The 16,708-nt window shown below is 41.5% G+C and overlaps 1 protein-coding gene across 7 annotated transcripts in view; it reads right to left on the bottom strand.

Moving 5' to 3' along the window:
• Positions 1-16,708, bottom strand: part of PLEKHA7 (pleckstrin homology domain containing A7) — a 988,577-nt gene that overhangs the window by 306,354 nt on the left and 665,515 nt on the right. For all 7 annotated transcript variants that reach the window (XM_078681034.1, XM_078681032.1, XM_078681039.1 and 4 more), the window contains one exon: positions 13,973-14,073. In XM_078681034.1, coding sequence (XP_078537160.1) covers positions 13,973-14,073 — 101 coding nt within the window. The remainder of the gene's footprint in view (positions 1-13,972; positions 14,074-16,708) is intronic.

Here is a 16,708-nt window from a genome sequence, read left to right on the forward strand (position 1 = left end):
TCTAGAGGCTTCCTGCTCCAGTGTTCCACTTTGAGGCACTAAACACTACTCAGCCTTTCTGTCTTAAGCACTACTCTGCCTTTCCGTCAGTCCTGCCAGTGTACTCCTCACGGCATCTGCCAAAACTAAGAAGTCTCAGCACTCACTATGAGGGGCAGAACCACCGCTATTGTGGTTGTCTTCAAAGTCAAAGGTGGCAATTAGTCTCAGACCTGGGTAACCAGGTTCTAGCCCTCACACCCACCGATAGGTTGCGTACCAATGAGTGGAGAAGTGTAGCTCAGGGGTTAGAGGCAGCAGACCCGGAAGCTTGAGATCGGTCCTGGACCAGGGTTCAATTACCCGCCTCGGCGGGGTCTTGGGTTAAAAATTCCACGGACTCGATAATTCTCGCCCCGGTGCCTCCTCGACTCACGGGTTCACACTCTGCGACTCTGGGCAATAGCTTGCTTAATCTCCACAACGGCCCCTCGCGGCGGGATGCCTGACTTTCACCTTGTGGATACCCTGCTATCTCACAGGGGAATACCAGGAAGGGTTCCCTAAGCAAGCGCCGGGAAACCCACTGCGGGTAGCTGTGCGCTATATAAGCTCAACTACATTTACATTTACAATCCTCGGCCTGCTCCTATGTCCCAACTCCCAACACTGAATGGGAACTCATCGTCTGCGTAGTCCGGGCCCACAGACACTGCATCCCCGCTCAATCACTCAACCCCGGGTACTCAAGCTCCCAGGAACGCCCATTCTGACAGGCTGTGCCGTAATCTTCGGCTTTTCATTGCTGCCTTGCTTCATCCTTGGGTGTTATCTTATCCTTCGAGAACTCTTTCGATGGTTGCAGCCCGACTCTACGTAAGTACACTTAATGCAATAATGCAATTCATTTGAGCTAAATCTTGGAATTGGCAAATCATTTACAAAGAAGTAAGTTATAGCAAAATACACAGGCAAGCAGTACAACATATGTGTTTCCTGCATTACCCAGTGCGATTAGAGACAGAACAATCAAACAATGTGTCTTTCTTTCTTTAGAACATTTTTTAATTATAATTGAACGAAGTATAAATGAGATTATATAAAGAACACGAAACGTGTTATTCAAGAGCAGAGAAGCAAAAAGTAAAACTGGCATGGAGGGATGAGAGCAAGAGCGAGGGAAAGGATTTCAAAGAAAAATGAGCCAGATAAACAAGATAGGTTCGGATTTACACAATCTGTGCTGTCCTTCCGACATGCACTTACATTTACATCCCGACAACGTAATAACTGTTTAACAATTTTCTAAATGTTTTAGGCAGACATCATGCTCTCGCAATGCATTCTTCGGTCCATTAAAAAAATAAAGAATTAAAAGTTGTCAACATCTCTAAAAAAAAATAGAGGAAATGGTTTTCCTCTGCAAGACATTGTTTTGGAAATGAATATTGCATGTACAAATGAGTCAATCCAGCGTCTGGTTAGCATGCTAACATTTATTTGTTAACCTTGATGCTGTCTTTCCAAGATGTAGATGTATTGCCTTTTCCAAATAACAGAAATAGTTTGATTATAAAATACTTCACCTCGCCCCGGACAGAAAGTATATATTTTAAGCATAATGAGTTTACACTTACCGCTTGCACAACGGTGCGCATACTTCGCTCCCACACTCTCCTGTGGCTCCATCTGATACTAAGTAACTTCTGTTGCTGTTCAAATGTGCTGCAGAGGCAGACAACAGCAACTAATCTGTTTTTTCAAAATTGAGCTAACAAGATCTGACAGCCAATTAGTGGTCAGCGTTTTTTTCGGATTCTCTAGGGCTGGTAGTGCTTTACTAGCAATCTATTCACACTTTTGAAGAGTCCCATATAACGATCCTGTAAGTAATTTTGTTTCATTTTTGATGAGTAAAAACGACATTATATATCTTAAATCAACTCAAGTTGATGTCTATATAGCTCTGTAGTAAGGGCTGACTTTGCGTTCATATTGTTAAAAGGTTCAAAAAGAGAGCAAAGCAGTGGGAGCAAGTGTGTCAATTAGTTTGCATGGAGAAACCACAGTTCAGAGCGTCCCATCCACAGAACTTCCTACTGTCAAAGTTTGCCATATCTTTTAATGTGTATTCAAATTCAGTTTATAACAATTGTTGAAAAGGCTTCCCACAATGATACATCAATGAGTGGCCGATGAGTGCTTAATCCTGGGTGACGCGACGAGCATTATGTGGTCTGTGACTTTCAAAACTGCTGACCTGGTAAGCCAATTGCAGTATAAAACAAACTTGTTCAATGACATTGTTTTGGATTAAACATACAAATAGCTTCATCCACATTACATCATTGTTATAGGCAAGCACGTTGAAGTCAAGCTATTAGTGTTCAAGTGGCACCGGGACATAGCGAGCGAAGTGACTGCATCTTCCCTTTCATTTTTAGAAGATTATTTAACGGGTCCGCTGTTTTTTTTTTTTAGGTCTGCCTTGAGAGTGCAGATGTCCGCCCGACGTATTGTTACTATTTCTTCAAAATGTACATAGGGTGGGTGGATCTTGGTTCAGCCCAGAGGACCATTACTCACTCACCCCTTGCTATTGGCTATTTTGTGTATCATTGTACCTCTCATAAAGTGCTTCAGCTGGCATTTGTTTGGGCAAATTTTACATCTGAAAAGAGCACTCAATCATCAAGTTGTGTGTCACATTTAATTATTTATCTCCTATGTACATTCTATACAGAAAGCAATCCTTATTTTTTCACAGCATTGGCTGATAAAAACATTTGTTAACGCATGGCCTCTAAACAGCATTTGCGGATGCCTCTGTTATGTGTTAGCACATTAAAGCCACACCTCTAGTGTTTGCTGGTGCTCGTTTCACAAGACAAGCTATAAAGTTGGAAGAAAAGGGGAAGAAGAAAGAAGAAAAAAAGGAGGAGAGAACTATGGGGGAAGTGCAAAACAGAGATGAAAGGGAGAGAAAAAAAAGTGTGAGGAAGGTAAGATGGAAAGGGAAAAGTAAAAAAGGGAAGTCGATATGGACGAGAAAGGAGATACGATGAAGACAAAAAGTAAAGAGGAGCACCAAATAGGATGTGGGTGAGACTAAAGAGACAGGAAATAGATGGGAAAGTGAAGGAGGATGAAGTGCATAAAGATGACAGAGATTGAAGGGAGGTTGGGACAGTCGCCAACACAGCGGCAAACAACCTCCACCACTGGATCACCAACCGTGCCAAGACTCTCGCCCCCCTCCAGAACACCACAAGACAACACAACAAGAAAACCAACTGGTTCACCACTGAACTCTGAGAATCCAAACGCTCCTGCTGATAACTGGAGAAGACATGGAGAAACAGAAAAACCCTGGAACCACACACTGCCTACAAAACAGCCATCACAGCACACCACCAACTCATCAAATCAACTGAGAAAAACTTCATCCAAGACAGAATCCTCTCCAACGCCAACAACTCCAAGGAACTTTTTGCCATCATACAGGAATTTGCCAAGCTCAACAGTGAAACAACAGACGTCCCTCGCTCCCAAGACCTCTGCAACAAACTCAGCTCCTTCTTTCTCCTCAAGATCAAGACGCTCTATGACAACTTCGACGACCAAGACCATAACACTGCCTCAACTCCCACCCCCAACGACACCACCCACCAGACCTTCCTCACCTGGACCCCTCTCACCACAGAAGACACCTTAAAGACAATGAAGAGCATCCACTACGGAGCACCTTCTGACCCCTGCCCGCCACATATTTTCCACAGGCCCGCAACCGCCATCGCACCTGAGCTACGCCGAACTATCAACTGCTCCCTCAAGACCGCCACATTCCCCAACAGCTTGAAGCACGCCGAAGTCAACCCCACCCTAAAGAAGCCCTTCTCAGACCCAATGGACCTCAACTACTTCAGGCCCTTCTCACTGTTTACTTTTGCTGCCAAAGTCATCGAAAATGCCGTCAACAACCAGCTAGTACACTTCATAGAAATCAACAGCATCCTAGACACCTCTCCATCCGGATTCCATAGCAACCACAGCACTGAGACCGACCTCTGCGCCGATACTGATGACATGCGCACCCTCCTCGACCAAGGCCACGCGGCAGCCCTCATCGTCCTGGACCTATCAGCAGCCTTTAACACATTCTCCCATCACACCCTAGCCACCAGACTCCTCAATGCCTGCTTCCGAGAAAAAGCCTTAGACTGGATACGATATTTCCTCTCAGGCAGAACACAGAGAATAAGACTCCCGCCCTGCCTCTCAGAATTGACAGAGATCAGATGCGGAGTATCCCAAGGATCCTCCCTCAGCCTCCCCCTCCCCCTTTTCAATGTTTACATGGCCCCCCTCGCAACCATCGTCATAAACCACGGCCTCAACATAGTCTCAGATGCCGATGACACCCAGCTCATCCTCTCCTCCAACAAGGAACCCAACATCACCAACCGCAACTTACAAGAAGGGATGAAATCCGTCGCGACCTGGATGAGCAACAGTTGCCTGAAGCTAAACTCGGAGAAAACAGGAGTCCTGATTCTCGGCTCCATCCCCTCCGCAATGGACAACACCTGGTGGCCTCCCGCCCTCGGAAACACTCCCACCCTAACGGACCATGCATCCAACCTCGGCATCATACTTGACTCTTCACTCACCATGAATCATCAGATCAATGCTGTATCCTCAGCATACTTCAACACTCTCCGCATACTTCGCAAGACGTTCAAGTGGATTCCCCCGACTCCAGGAAAACCGTCACCCATGCACTCGTCACCAGTAGACTAGACTATGGCAACGCCCTCAATGCCGGAATCAACAAAAAACTCCTCCGCAAACTTTAGATAGTCCAGAACACCGCAGCCAGGCTTATCCCAGATATCCCACAACATGACCACATCACCCAACACCTCTGCGACCTCCACTGGCTTCCCAATGAAAGAAGAATAACCATCAAGCTGCCCACATACAACTACAAAGCCCTCCACAACAACGGACCCCAATACCTCAACGACCGAATCTCCTTCCACGCCCCCAAGAGAAACCTCCGCTCACCCAACCTCGCCCTAGCTACTGTCCCTCACTTCTACAGGACCAGAGCAGGTGGAAGATCCTTCTCTCACTGCACATCCAAGACCTCAAACAAACTCCCGCTTCACCTCCGATGAATCTCGACACTGCACCAGTTCAGGAATGACCTCAAGACATGGCTCTTCGGATACCCCAAAGGTGCTCCTTACACCCCACCCCCTCAGCGCTTTGAGACTCTCACAGGTGAGTAGCGCGCTTATCAAATATTAATTGATTGGGAAGAGAGAACAGTAGCACGTAAAAGAGAGAGAGCATGTTGAGAGACAATGAAGGAGACAGGAGCAGGGGGAAGAAAAAGGAGAGGTAATTAGGGGCCAGGAGAAGAAAGCATGAAAGAAGAGAAGAAAGTGTGAAACCGTAGGAGATAAGCATATGTGAGAAAGCTGGCAAAGAGAGAGAGAGCGAGGAAGGGAATGGCGGCGACAATATGAAAGAGGAAATAAATGAGAGCAGAGAAAAATTGAGATACAGAGAAGGGGCAGGAAAGACACGTGGAATCAGACATATAAGAATTGATGTAGCTATTTGTGCAGTGGCACTGTTACCTGGTTCTACTCTCCAACTATGGCTATCTTTTAATTTCACCCAAGGGTAAAGGAGTCCCATTTTTCACACAAGGTTCGAAAAAGCACTTACATGGTGGATGGGGGGAGAGACCGTGCTGTGCAGTTAACAGTTATTGATTCAAACTTTCCAATGCATTTTTCAAGGCTTTAACATCAGTCATAGCTATTGTGTGTGCAATGACGTCAGGGTGTCTTCACGCAAGGCAGCTTGAGGTAAGAAAATGTAATGTCGGGACGTTAAAGGAGAATGATTGCCCTGGCATGCATGAGTGTCATAAAAAGGATACACTGCCTTCAAGATCTCTACTGAGATACGTTGGAAGAAAGGGTACAAAGCCCATAAAAATGAGAAAAACGCTTTATGCAATGATTAAAAAGTACCGCCACCAATAAACAATCCATGCTGTGCAACAGTGGCGTTGAAGCATGTCCTTTCCAAAAACAAGAAAAGAGTTCCATGTCTTATCGATTATGACAGTAACTCAGAGTGGTCTCATGATGGTATGGTACTGAATTACACCAGAAGATCGCACCCAGTGTTTTGTAGAGACATAAAAGAAGAAGGGCTGTCTCGAGGGGGGAGCGGAGGGCGCAATATACTTCAGCCCTGTGCATCAACATTTGTTTATATATTTTAACACAAGCCTGTACTGTTTTTTTGTGAAGAGGCAACTATAGAGATAATACCACTAGGTGAAGCCAAATGCTGGCTCTGCTTTTTCGCATTAACTCCAGAACATGTGCTTTTTTAAACCTAGAAAAAAGTCCTCTTTCTATGGGGGCCTCCCCAGAAGTTGGTGACAAAGGCCTCCGAAAAGCATATGTCATGGCTCTCTAGAACAAAGATAAGGGCTCACAATATCTCTCAGTGCTTATGTGGAGTGGCTGTCTCCTTCGACTGGACTTACTTTACACCTGAACTTAAGCATGGCCTGTCCTCATTCAAGTGGATAGCAAAAGTGTACAAGCTAAGTGGCTAACCTTGTCCTCAGATAGTGATCATTTAGCTGTTGCTCACTCTGCTTAATTCTCCTTTCTCCCCTCCCGCAACATTATTTTGATACAATTGTTTAATGAGGCACACATTTGTTTCTCTAGTCTTGACTCTGCCTTTTTTTCTGAGTTCAGTCCGTAATCCTTGTAGTTATCCTACTTGTGACTGCCTAGTTGTGTTATGTTTGGCAATAAAATGATTTCAACTAAAATGAAAGAAAGCCTTAATCATGTTAAAACAGTAGGGCCAAGATCGCTGGAGTTCTGGCATGTGTGTGCTCTTGCTGCTCGCTTCCATATTACAGAAGGCCTGCAGACACTTGTTCCGCCCGTTCAGTCCAACCTTTTGCATAGGTGCACAAATTACATTGGTGTAATGTCAAAAGGGATTACTTAATTTATTGGGATGTGGCACTGTGAATAGAAGCCAACACCTATGCCCGTTCACACATGCTATGTTATGGACATGAAATACTGAAGCATTGGGTCGAATTGAAATCAAGATTCAAAGAGGGTCACTCCACATTTGACCACTGCTTTGCCCTCTGGTCCATTGCAAGGAAGTCAGTTGAACAGAGAGGGAGGTTGTTCTGGTGCTTTTTGGACTTCTGTGCTGCCTTTTATTTGGTGGGCCATGGGAAACCATGATAAATTATGATATCCCAAAGGGAATTTTGGGAAAAATACAGGAGTTACACAAACGCAATTGGGCCCAAGTTATTATCGATATAGAGGGGTCATTGACGCAAAATAGAAATTATTAATGTACTAAGACAGGGGTGTGTTCTGGCCTTAAGTGCTATTTTCCATATTTGTCGCTGACCTCCCCAAGAAAATGGTGGGGGCAAAAGGCACTAGGCCTAGAAAAGATGGTAAACATATATCATCTCTTCTGTATGCAGATGACCTGGTAATTTTATACCAGACAGAGATGGGATTACAGAGAAAGTTGTATATACATTAAGGGATTATTGTAGCCATAAACAGTGAACTGGAAACAATGGATGAAACAAAGATTGTGTGCTTCAGCAAAAAAGCTAATAAATGCAGTTGGCATCTGGGAACCACTAAATCGAAAACAGCTATCCAGTAAAAATACTTAGGAATTTGGTTTGAAAGGTGCTGAGTTGGCATACTCATCTGGAGGTCCTTATCTTCGGTGAGTGGCCAGTTCTGAAAAGTTTTGTGGCCACGATACTGCCGCAACTACAACACGGAGGTAAATTACTTTGCATTAGTGGTAAAAATGGGTGGGATCAGATGGAGGGGAAATGTATTAAGACCTTAATGTCCCTGCCAGGTTCCTCCATGGTGCAGGCCATCAGACTAAAGGCAAGCCTGACCTTATATACCATATTGGCACAAGCGGCTTTAATAATATTTTGGAAAAAACTGGGTCAGGGAGAGAAACAGAAAATCTCCCACTGGTGCAAAATGAGATCCAGTATAGTGAACTAAAATGGGCCAAAAGGGGGGGTCAGAAAAAATCTGACATCGGTTTGTAGGGATATGAAGGTGAGCCTTTGCTATTAAACCCTGCAAGTTGAAGTCTCTAAGGGGGAGCTGAGGTCTATAGGAAAAGAACTATCCTGAGATAGGGATCGGCAGTATTTGGGAGGGAAAAATCAGTTGAATTTATGCTAAACTCGTGGCAGAAGGGAGCTTAGTTCCCTCACCTTGACACTTTACCAAATCGCTGATTGAGTTGCGAAGTATTAAGAACTAGAACTGGTGTTAATCCTTACTATGCAAATGGGAAAATAAAATTAGAAATGATCCAACCTTATGGTAAATGCACATGGAAGCTACACACAAAATGCGATATTCTGCACATATTAGTGGTTTGCTTAAAGGTGTTGCCCTTGCGGAAATTTATATTATGTCCACTATTTTTTAAATATGGAATAGTAAACGGAACACAGGCTGTTGAGTCTATTATGGATATGCGTCATTGGGACAGAGCAATTGTTATTGGAACGTTTATGACTGCAGTTAAGAAGCCATGCATGGATGAATAAAATGAATAAGGTGCCCTGATGAAATATCTTTAGCAGTTACAATACGATATGAAATGTAATATATGTGACATTTAAATGACATTGTTTGTATTTTGGTTTTAAATTAGAAACTCCAGAGGCGCTAACCTTATACAATCAAATGAAAAAACACTCATCAAACAAAATGATTGGTGAGACAGCTAAGAATGATCAGGCTTGAGTACCCAATTTTTAAAATTAGGTACCCTGATCAGTTTGGAGACATTTTATAAATACAGGAGTATGAAGTGGTATCTAATATTATGGCCTTTTAAATGTTTTAACTTGAACGGCTGGCATATTAATTTTTGATGCTGGAATTTTAAATATCGTAATAATTATTAGATAATTTACTAAATGTTTAGATAAGTTGACTATATGTGCTTTATGTTGATTAAAAACCACCTGTCTAAATAAACATTATTTTTGACTTGACTTGATTTGGGCACAGGGGTAAAGAAGCTCTCAAGAGGTGTACTAACCATGTGCCATCTAGAATATGGTGCACAGATAGTGCACCCAGATAGTACTCTATGGGAGACAGTACAGATTCGAACATAAAGATAAAGTAACATGTTCCTATATCCCATAGAGGGGTCTATTTACTTCTTTAAAAGATAGTGATATATGGAGTGTCATCTTAGTGGTGTAGCATGGGCGTGGCCACAGGGTCAGTTGTCCCGGGCGCGCCATTTTTAAGGGATGCAAAATGTTTAAAGAAAATAAATTCCTACTACTTTTTTTTTTATCTTTTAGAATTTTGCACCAGGAAGTGCTAATAGTCCACAGGTTTGGGGGCGCAAAACTTGCCATGCCCAGAGTGCTGCGCCATCTTTAAGCCACTGTTTTGCATTTTCCTGCTAGGCACACTCTAGAGAGATTTGTTTTCTCCAGGGTCACCAGCACTGTGCATCCCGTTTATTAGGTTGAACCTGGGCAGCGGATGTATGACGTTACAACGCATACTTTTACCACGCCTACCATTACCACGCATTTTTTACAACGCAGGATCCATTACAACGCATACCATTACAACGCATGTATTTACAACGCAGGTACCTTTACAACGCATACCATTACAACGTAAGTATTGGTAAGTATATAATATTTTTTAAAATGTAATTTAATTAAAATTAATATAATGTAATTTAATTTAATTTAATTAATTTAATTTAATTTAATTTAATTTAATTAATTTAATCAATTTAATTTAATGTAATTTAAATTTAATTATATTTACTTTTTACCCTGTACCCCTTTACCCAAAAACCCAAAACTGACCCTGAACCCTAAAAATACCTAAAATTAAAATTAATATAATGTAATTTAATTTAATTTAATTAATTTAATTTAATCAATTTAATTTAATGTAATTTTAATTTAATTATATTTACTTTTTACCCTGTACCCCTTTACCCAAAAACCCAAAACTGACCCTGAACCCTAAAAATACCCCTTTACCCAAAAACCCCAAACTGACCCTGAACCCTAAAAATACCCCTGTACCCCAAAAACCCAAAACTAACACTGAACCCTAAAAATACCCCTTTACCCAAAAACTGAAAACTGACCCTGAACCCTAAAAATACCCCTTTACCCAAAAACTGAAAACTGACCCTGAACCCTAAAAATACCCCTTTACCCAAAAACTGAAAACTGACCCTGAACCCTAAAAATACCCTTTTACCCAAAAACTGAAAACTGACCCTGAACCCTAAAAATACCCCTTTACCCAAAAACTGAAAACTGACCCTGAACCCTAAAAATACCCTTTTACCCAAAAACTGAAAACTGACCCTGAACCCTAAAAATACCCCTTTACCCAAAAACTGAAAACTGACCCTGAACCCTAAAAATACCCCTTTACCCAAAAACTGAAAACTGACCCTGAACCCTAAAAATACCCCTTTACCCAAAAACTGAAAACTGACCCTGAACCCTAAAAATACCCCTTTACCCAAAAACTGAAAACTGACCCTGAACCCTAAAAATACCCCTTTACCCAAAAACTGAAAACTGACCCTAAACCCTAAAAATACCCCTTTACCCAAAAACTGAAAACTGACCCTGAACCCTAATAATACCCCTTTACCCAAAAACCCAAACTTATAATATTTTTAATAAAATGATATACTTACCAATACTTACGTTGTAATGGTATGCGTTGTAAAGGTACCTGCGTTGTAAATACATGCGTTGTAATGGTATGCGTTGTAATGGATCCTGCGTTGTAAAAAATGCGTGGTAATGGTAGGTCGTTGTAAAAGTTGCGTTGTAAAGGTTGTATACCCTGGGCAGCGCATGTGCTGCTCTGCAGGTCATGCTGTATTAGATAATGGACTTGAAGAGCCGCCCACTCACCGCCAATAGTTTTCATTGACATGTGTCATTGTTTTTTGTAAATGCTGGCTTCTGATTCGTTATTAAGTTTGTTAGTCCCTCCGTAGTATTGCCTTGTCATCATTTGTAACCTCACATGAGGACTGGGCCATTTACTTCTGTTGTTACACAGCATGTCTTATTTAGTCTGTAAGCACTATTTTCTTTAATGAGTTTATCCTACTGCAGGCATGACATGCCCTCCTGCAACATTCACACACCATGTGCGCTTTCACTTTCCAAGCAGCCCGGGTCAATGGTGGTGGCTTATTTGAAATTAACTAGGTCTTGCATTTACAAGAGGTTGAGCTATTGGAATTTTAAATGGCAATTTTTTTTATTGATGTGTTAGAAGGCATTGTCATCTACAATGCCATTAGCTTAAACTCTTGCAAATGTGAGGCCTATTGCGTAGCAAATACTTGTATACTGAGGCACCAGACAGGAATAGCCACACAGTCTTTCATGGTATTTGCATACACGTATAATCCACTGCAGAGAATCACTGGAAAATAAGCATTTACAAGAACATGTGCATAAACAAGGGAAGACTATGGAAATTAATTCTTATTTGGCACGGAATTAGTGTGTGAAATACATTCCTAATTACCTGCAATTGTCTTAAATTTGTTGCTAATCACACAGACGATGCATTTTATAAAAATGCATATCACTTGCTTGCAGCTATCAGCAAATTGAAGACTAGTTTATAAATATTTTAAAATCACTCTGTGAAGAGGATTAACCTGCAGAATTGACTGACCCTATCATTGGCGATGCACAACCCACGAACTACGAGGGATAATGGTAAACAAGGCAAAAACTCTGACTGGATAACAATGAAGAGGAAACGATGCACCCTCAAGGCTGCTCAATCGTCCAGTGATCAAGAACATGCTCTAGTATTGTTGTGCCTTATCCGAAGAGTACCTTTTAATCTTAAAAATATACCTTTTCATTTTTGTAAATGTCAAACTGCAGCAACAGCGTGGATTATAGCTAAATTACCTGTGGTTTTAAAATTGAAGATTATCTTTCATACATGCTTAAAGTCCTGCATCAGAAACTCTGAAACCTTATCTGGAACCCTGGGGATGTACTCATATATAAAAAATATAAAATGCACATGCAATATGTGCTGTATAGTTTGTCCAGGTGAACAAAAACCACAGAGATGTGTGCCCAGCAATCTTGGTCAATCATGTGCTGCACTATTATATTTTAGATGTCAACGTTTACTTTACTCTTCAGCAATTTCAAATGGAACTGGTTTGTTTTATTTATGTTCATGCTTATAATTATAAATTAGAGGTGACAAAACAGTGAATGTGTTTGTGTTTCATTTCATTGACGCATGTATACCTTCTACGAATAACATGTCAGAAGTACACTACAGAATATAAAAATTATTCCATACAATATAATTTCACCTGCTTATCAAGTTTTTCAAAGAGATGATTGGTGTGCAACAGCCATATTCAGACTCGGGTCTCCTGGTTGCAAAGCAGATGCCTAACCATGAGACCACAACTCTATGAATCCTAGATTGAATTACTCTCTTGATACACATAGAAACCATATAAAATAATTTTAAAAAGCTGCAAAAGGAGATTATGCCTCATTGGTTTCACCCCCTCTACAACTTCATAACCTACTTGCCTAAAGAAAAAAGCAGATACAATAGCAACCTGGAACTTTCAATTATTAACTATGTTCAATTTGCTTTTAATTATTTTTTTAGAAATGACTCAAATCAGAAATTATAACCTAAAAATAGAAACTTTTTTCCCCTAATATTTCAAAGTATCATATATAGCAATGCAGGAATGACATTTGCTAATTTGCTCAATTAGGTTGTATCACATAGGGTATTGGGATTACCAAACACATGGAAAAGTATTTGCGTACTTAACTAGCTGGCGAGAGGCCGATTAATACCTCAATACAACTGTATCGCTTTTTACTTAAATATTTTCTCCTTCTATATTCGAATCATATTGATCTATTTTGAAGAATGCATCATATAGCATTTATAGCTTATAGAAGCTTAAAAGATGCATATTAGTAACGGGTATTAGAGGAATGCAATGACAGTTATAAACTGAGTCACATTTATATTGCATATTAATTAATTTGAAAAGTATTAACATAAGTTTAGAAATGTAATTGCAAATGTAAGTATTGGAATGCAAACTTTAGAGCTGCACCTGAAGCCAAGATTGATGAATGCCTCAGCTAAACAAAACTCCAGAACAAACCTCATCATCAAAGGAGAGGAAATATTTTCCTCAAAAAAGACAAAAGTACATTTACAGGAAAGGAGGATTAAACATTCAGTGTACTGCAAAGTTTTCAATAAAATACTCCTGTACCAACATCATCCTATTTTGAGTCTCCTTAGTTGGTCTACTAACTCACACAGAGTGCCCAATGAGATTTCCCCAAGAGATTTCATTTGTACCTGAAGTGCAACCTAACAACCTCTCCAAATTTTACAAAAGGGTATGAACTGGGTTGCTTTGGATAATGGCCAATAAACTATGTTTATGATGTTGCGCTCCACTCTAGATTGTAATTAACAGATTTAAATTAAAACAAATACACACTCAACAACATAACCCGAAGGTGGAACTCATTTGATACATGCATCAATTATTTACATTATCTGAGATACATGTGGGGTATTTTGGCAAGAAGTATGTCAACAAAACAAGTGGAAAATACAAGCATTATCTGCTGGCAAAGGCTATCTTTCTTCAGAAGATAAAATAATCACTATGGGTATTTTAGCTACAAGGTGAGGTAACATTACATCAGTGCCACTGAAAAGGACACAACAGAATAACTGAAATATGGAAACAAATTCTGCACATAAAATAGGAATAGAGCGAACGTATTCTAGTTTGGTTAGTGTACCTTAAAAGAATACTTCCGATTAATGCGATCTTCTGGACCAACCGGAGAGATTACATACCCAGGTAATGGTATGCTACCCAAAACTGCCTCTTCGCGGCTGTCTGTTTAGTTAAATAAAATACAGAATAATTAAAACTAGGCAGTACAACAATAAAGTAAACATAATCTGGAAGTGACATACATGCTAAAATAGGTCAATGAAAGATCTCAATTTCAAAAGGCTGCAACTGGGAAATATTAGGCTTGATTACTATTTTCATTTTAAAAAGAAGAAGCATTTAAAGAATTAACACATTGATCCACAATAATTTTTTGTTTATAAAAATACTGCTAAAAAAGTAACACATTTACCCTATTCTCAGAAATGCAGACATCATTTAGTTATAGTCACTGCAGTTTAAAAACAGTTGCAATAATGACGTTTCTGCCAACAACATCTACAAGGTGTCAGTCCCGAAACCATCTTTTGCTAGTGCATTTCCTATCATCATCATCATATGTGAAATCTTCATAAAATTCCATGGATCCTGCTTGTAACCTGTGACAGCTTAAGCTTTGCAGGAGTACTGAAATGAGTAAGGGCTTATGAGGGAGTATATGAATTGGTGTACATTAAATATTCAGAAGAAGTATGATTGCAAGTAAATACACTTTTCAGTTTTTCTCCAAAAATAACTTTCTTCCCACTAAGAAAGCTTTTCCAGAATGCCATCACCATTGTCTTTCTGACACTTGATACAAATCTAATTTTTTTTTTTTTTTTTTTTTTTTTTTGGCTTTTGTTTTGTGTATTTTTTTTTTTTTTTTTTTTAACAATCTTTTATTTTTATTTCGAGGAAGGAATAGTGGTTAATCAGTTACATACATCCAATCGGTACACAGTACAGTTCGTACAAGTTAGCAACGCAGTAAATTACGGGCTACAATCTTCCATCAAATACAGTATTTCTTTTCCGGCATTAGTTCCTTTTGAGCCCTTGATATGGAACATCGTTCCCTTTTAAAGTGCATACCCCTGATAACCCTTCCTCCCAACCCCAGAGATGGCTACATTTCTTTCCATTTAATTTAACCCATTAACAATAAACTCCCCAACAATCCCCCCAATCCCTGTGTCATCATCACCCTTTGCTCTCCCTCACAATGTGACACAACCTGTGTCGCCATTCGCATTGTAGTAGAAAGGCCGGTGCAGTGTCTCCCAAGTTGCCTTGCCATGTCCCCGAGGCCATCGCCCCGTAGCCGTTTAGTCACTCTTCCTCCCCCTCTGAGTCTGAGTCCTCTCCCTCCGGTAAGGGCTCACAAAGTTCCCCTCTGTATTTGTTCCATGCCGTCCACACCTTATTCCATTTCCGGGGCGCTGCTCGAATCACATAGACCGCTCTTTCCGTCACCATTAGGATGTCCATGTTTTTAGCCCATCTATTAGCGGTGGGCACTTCCGGTGCCCCCCATTTCTGTGCTATATCTCGTTTTGCTACTGTCATTGCCAGTGACGCCCAAATCAGCTGATATCTACCCAGATCGTTTGGGTCCCAGATGTTTAGAAGGCACTTACGTGGTTCGGGCAAAATGGAAAGGTTGAGGGCCTGGGAGATGGAACGGAGCACCTGTCTCCAGAATTCGCGTATTTGTGGGCATTCCCATAGTGTGTGGAACAGTGTCCCTTCCTCTCCGCATCCTCGCAAACAGAAGGGGTGTGGTGCTCTTTGTATTTTGTGTAGCAATGTCCTGGTGTAATATATGCGGTGCAGGATTTTAAGTTGTACCAGTCTGAGCTTACTAGAGATTCCTACCTCCCTCGGGGAGGCCAGGGCCTCGTTCCATTCAGATTCGTCTGTCTCACCCAGTTCCCCTTCCCATTTACCCTTAAGCTTTAGCATCGGGTCCTTAAGATTGTTGATCAGCTTTTTGTATGTAAAGGAGGTGGCGCTTTGGAGCATGTAATCTGTTAGCAGTCTGTCTTCCAAAGGAGAGGATTCCGGCAGTGTGGTGCCGGCAGGGATTGCCTGCAGCAATGCATGCCTAATTTGGACATACCTAAATGTTTCTGTGGGGCCAAGGTGATATTGTTGTTGCAGTTGTGGAAATGATATTACCGTGTCAGTATCCCAGAGGTCTCCTATTGTAGAGATACCTATTGAGTCCCACCGTTCAAACCCTTTACAGCCTCTCAGGTTCCCCAACGCCTTCGTATCCCACAAGGGCGTCATTTTAGTGAGGCGGCCTGCCCATCCCAGACGGGCCTGTGCAACATGCCATAGCGCTGCCGTATGTTTGGTCGGGCCGATCAGGACCTTCAGTTGCGATTTATTGTAAAGCACGGACAGCATACAGTCCGTCCCAAGTTGTGACCAGTCTGCCCGAAAGGCCGGGTCGTCCTTCGGGGCATGGATCCAACTGTTTATAATCTTGAGTTGTGCCGCCCAGTAGTATAGCTGAATGTTGGGGAGCGCTATGCCTCCCTCGTACCAGCTCTTTACCAGCTTGTCATACGCTATACGCGCCGGGCCTCTGTTCCAGAGCAGGACAGTGACCAGCGCCACAATCTGTTGGAAGTAACGTTGTGGTACCCTATACGGAGTATTTTCCAGGACGTAGAGGAGTCTTGGGAGGGCCATCATCTTGTATAACGCTGCCCTGCCCAATAAGGTCAGGGGAAGGGTCGCCCAATGTTTGACATCCGCTCGCAGACGATCAATGGGTGGTTTCAGGTTGTTTACAAAAAAGTTTGCT

Source organism: Lissotriton helveticus, chromosome 3_1, assembly GCF_964261635.1.
Source record: "Lissotriton helveticus chromosome 3_1, aLisHel1.1, whole genome shotgun sequence".
NCBI classification, from domain to species: Eukaryota; Metazoa; Chordata; class Amphibia; order Caudata; family Salamandridae; genus Lissotriton; species Lissotriton helveticus.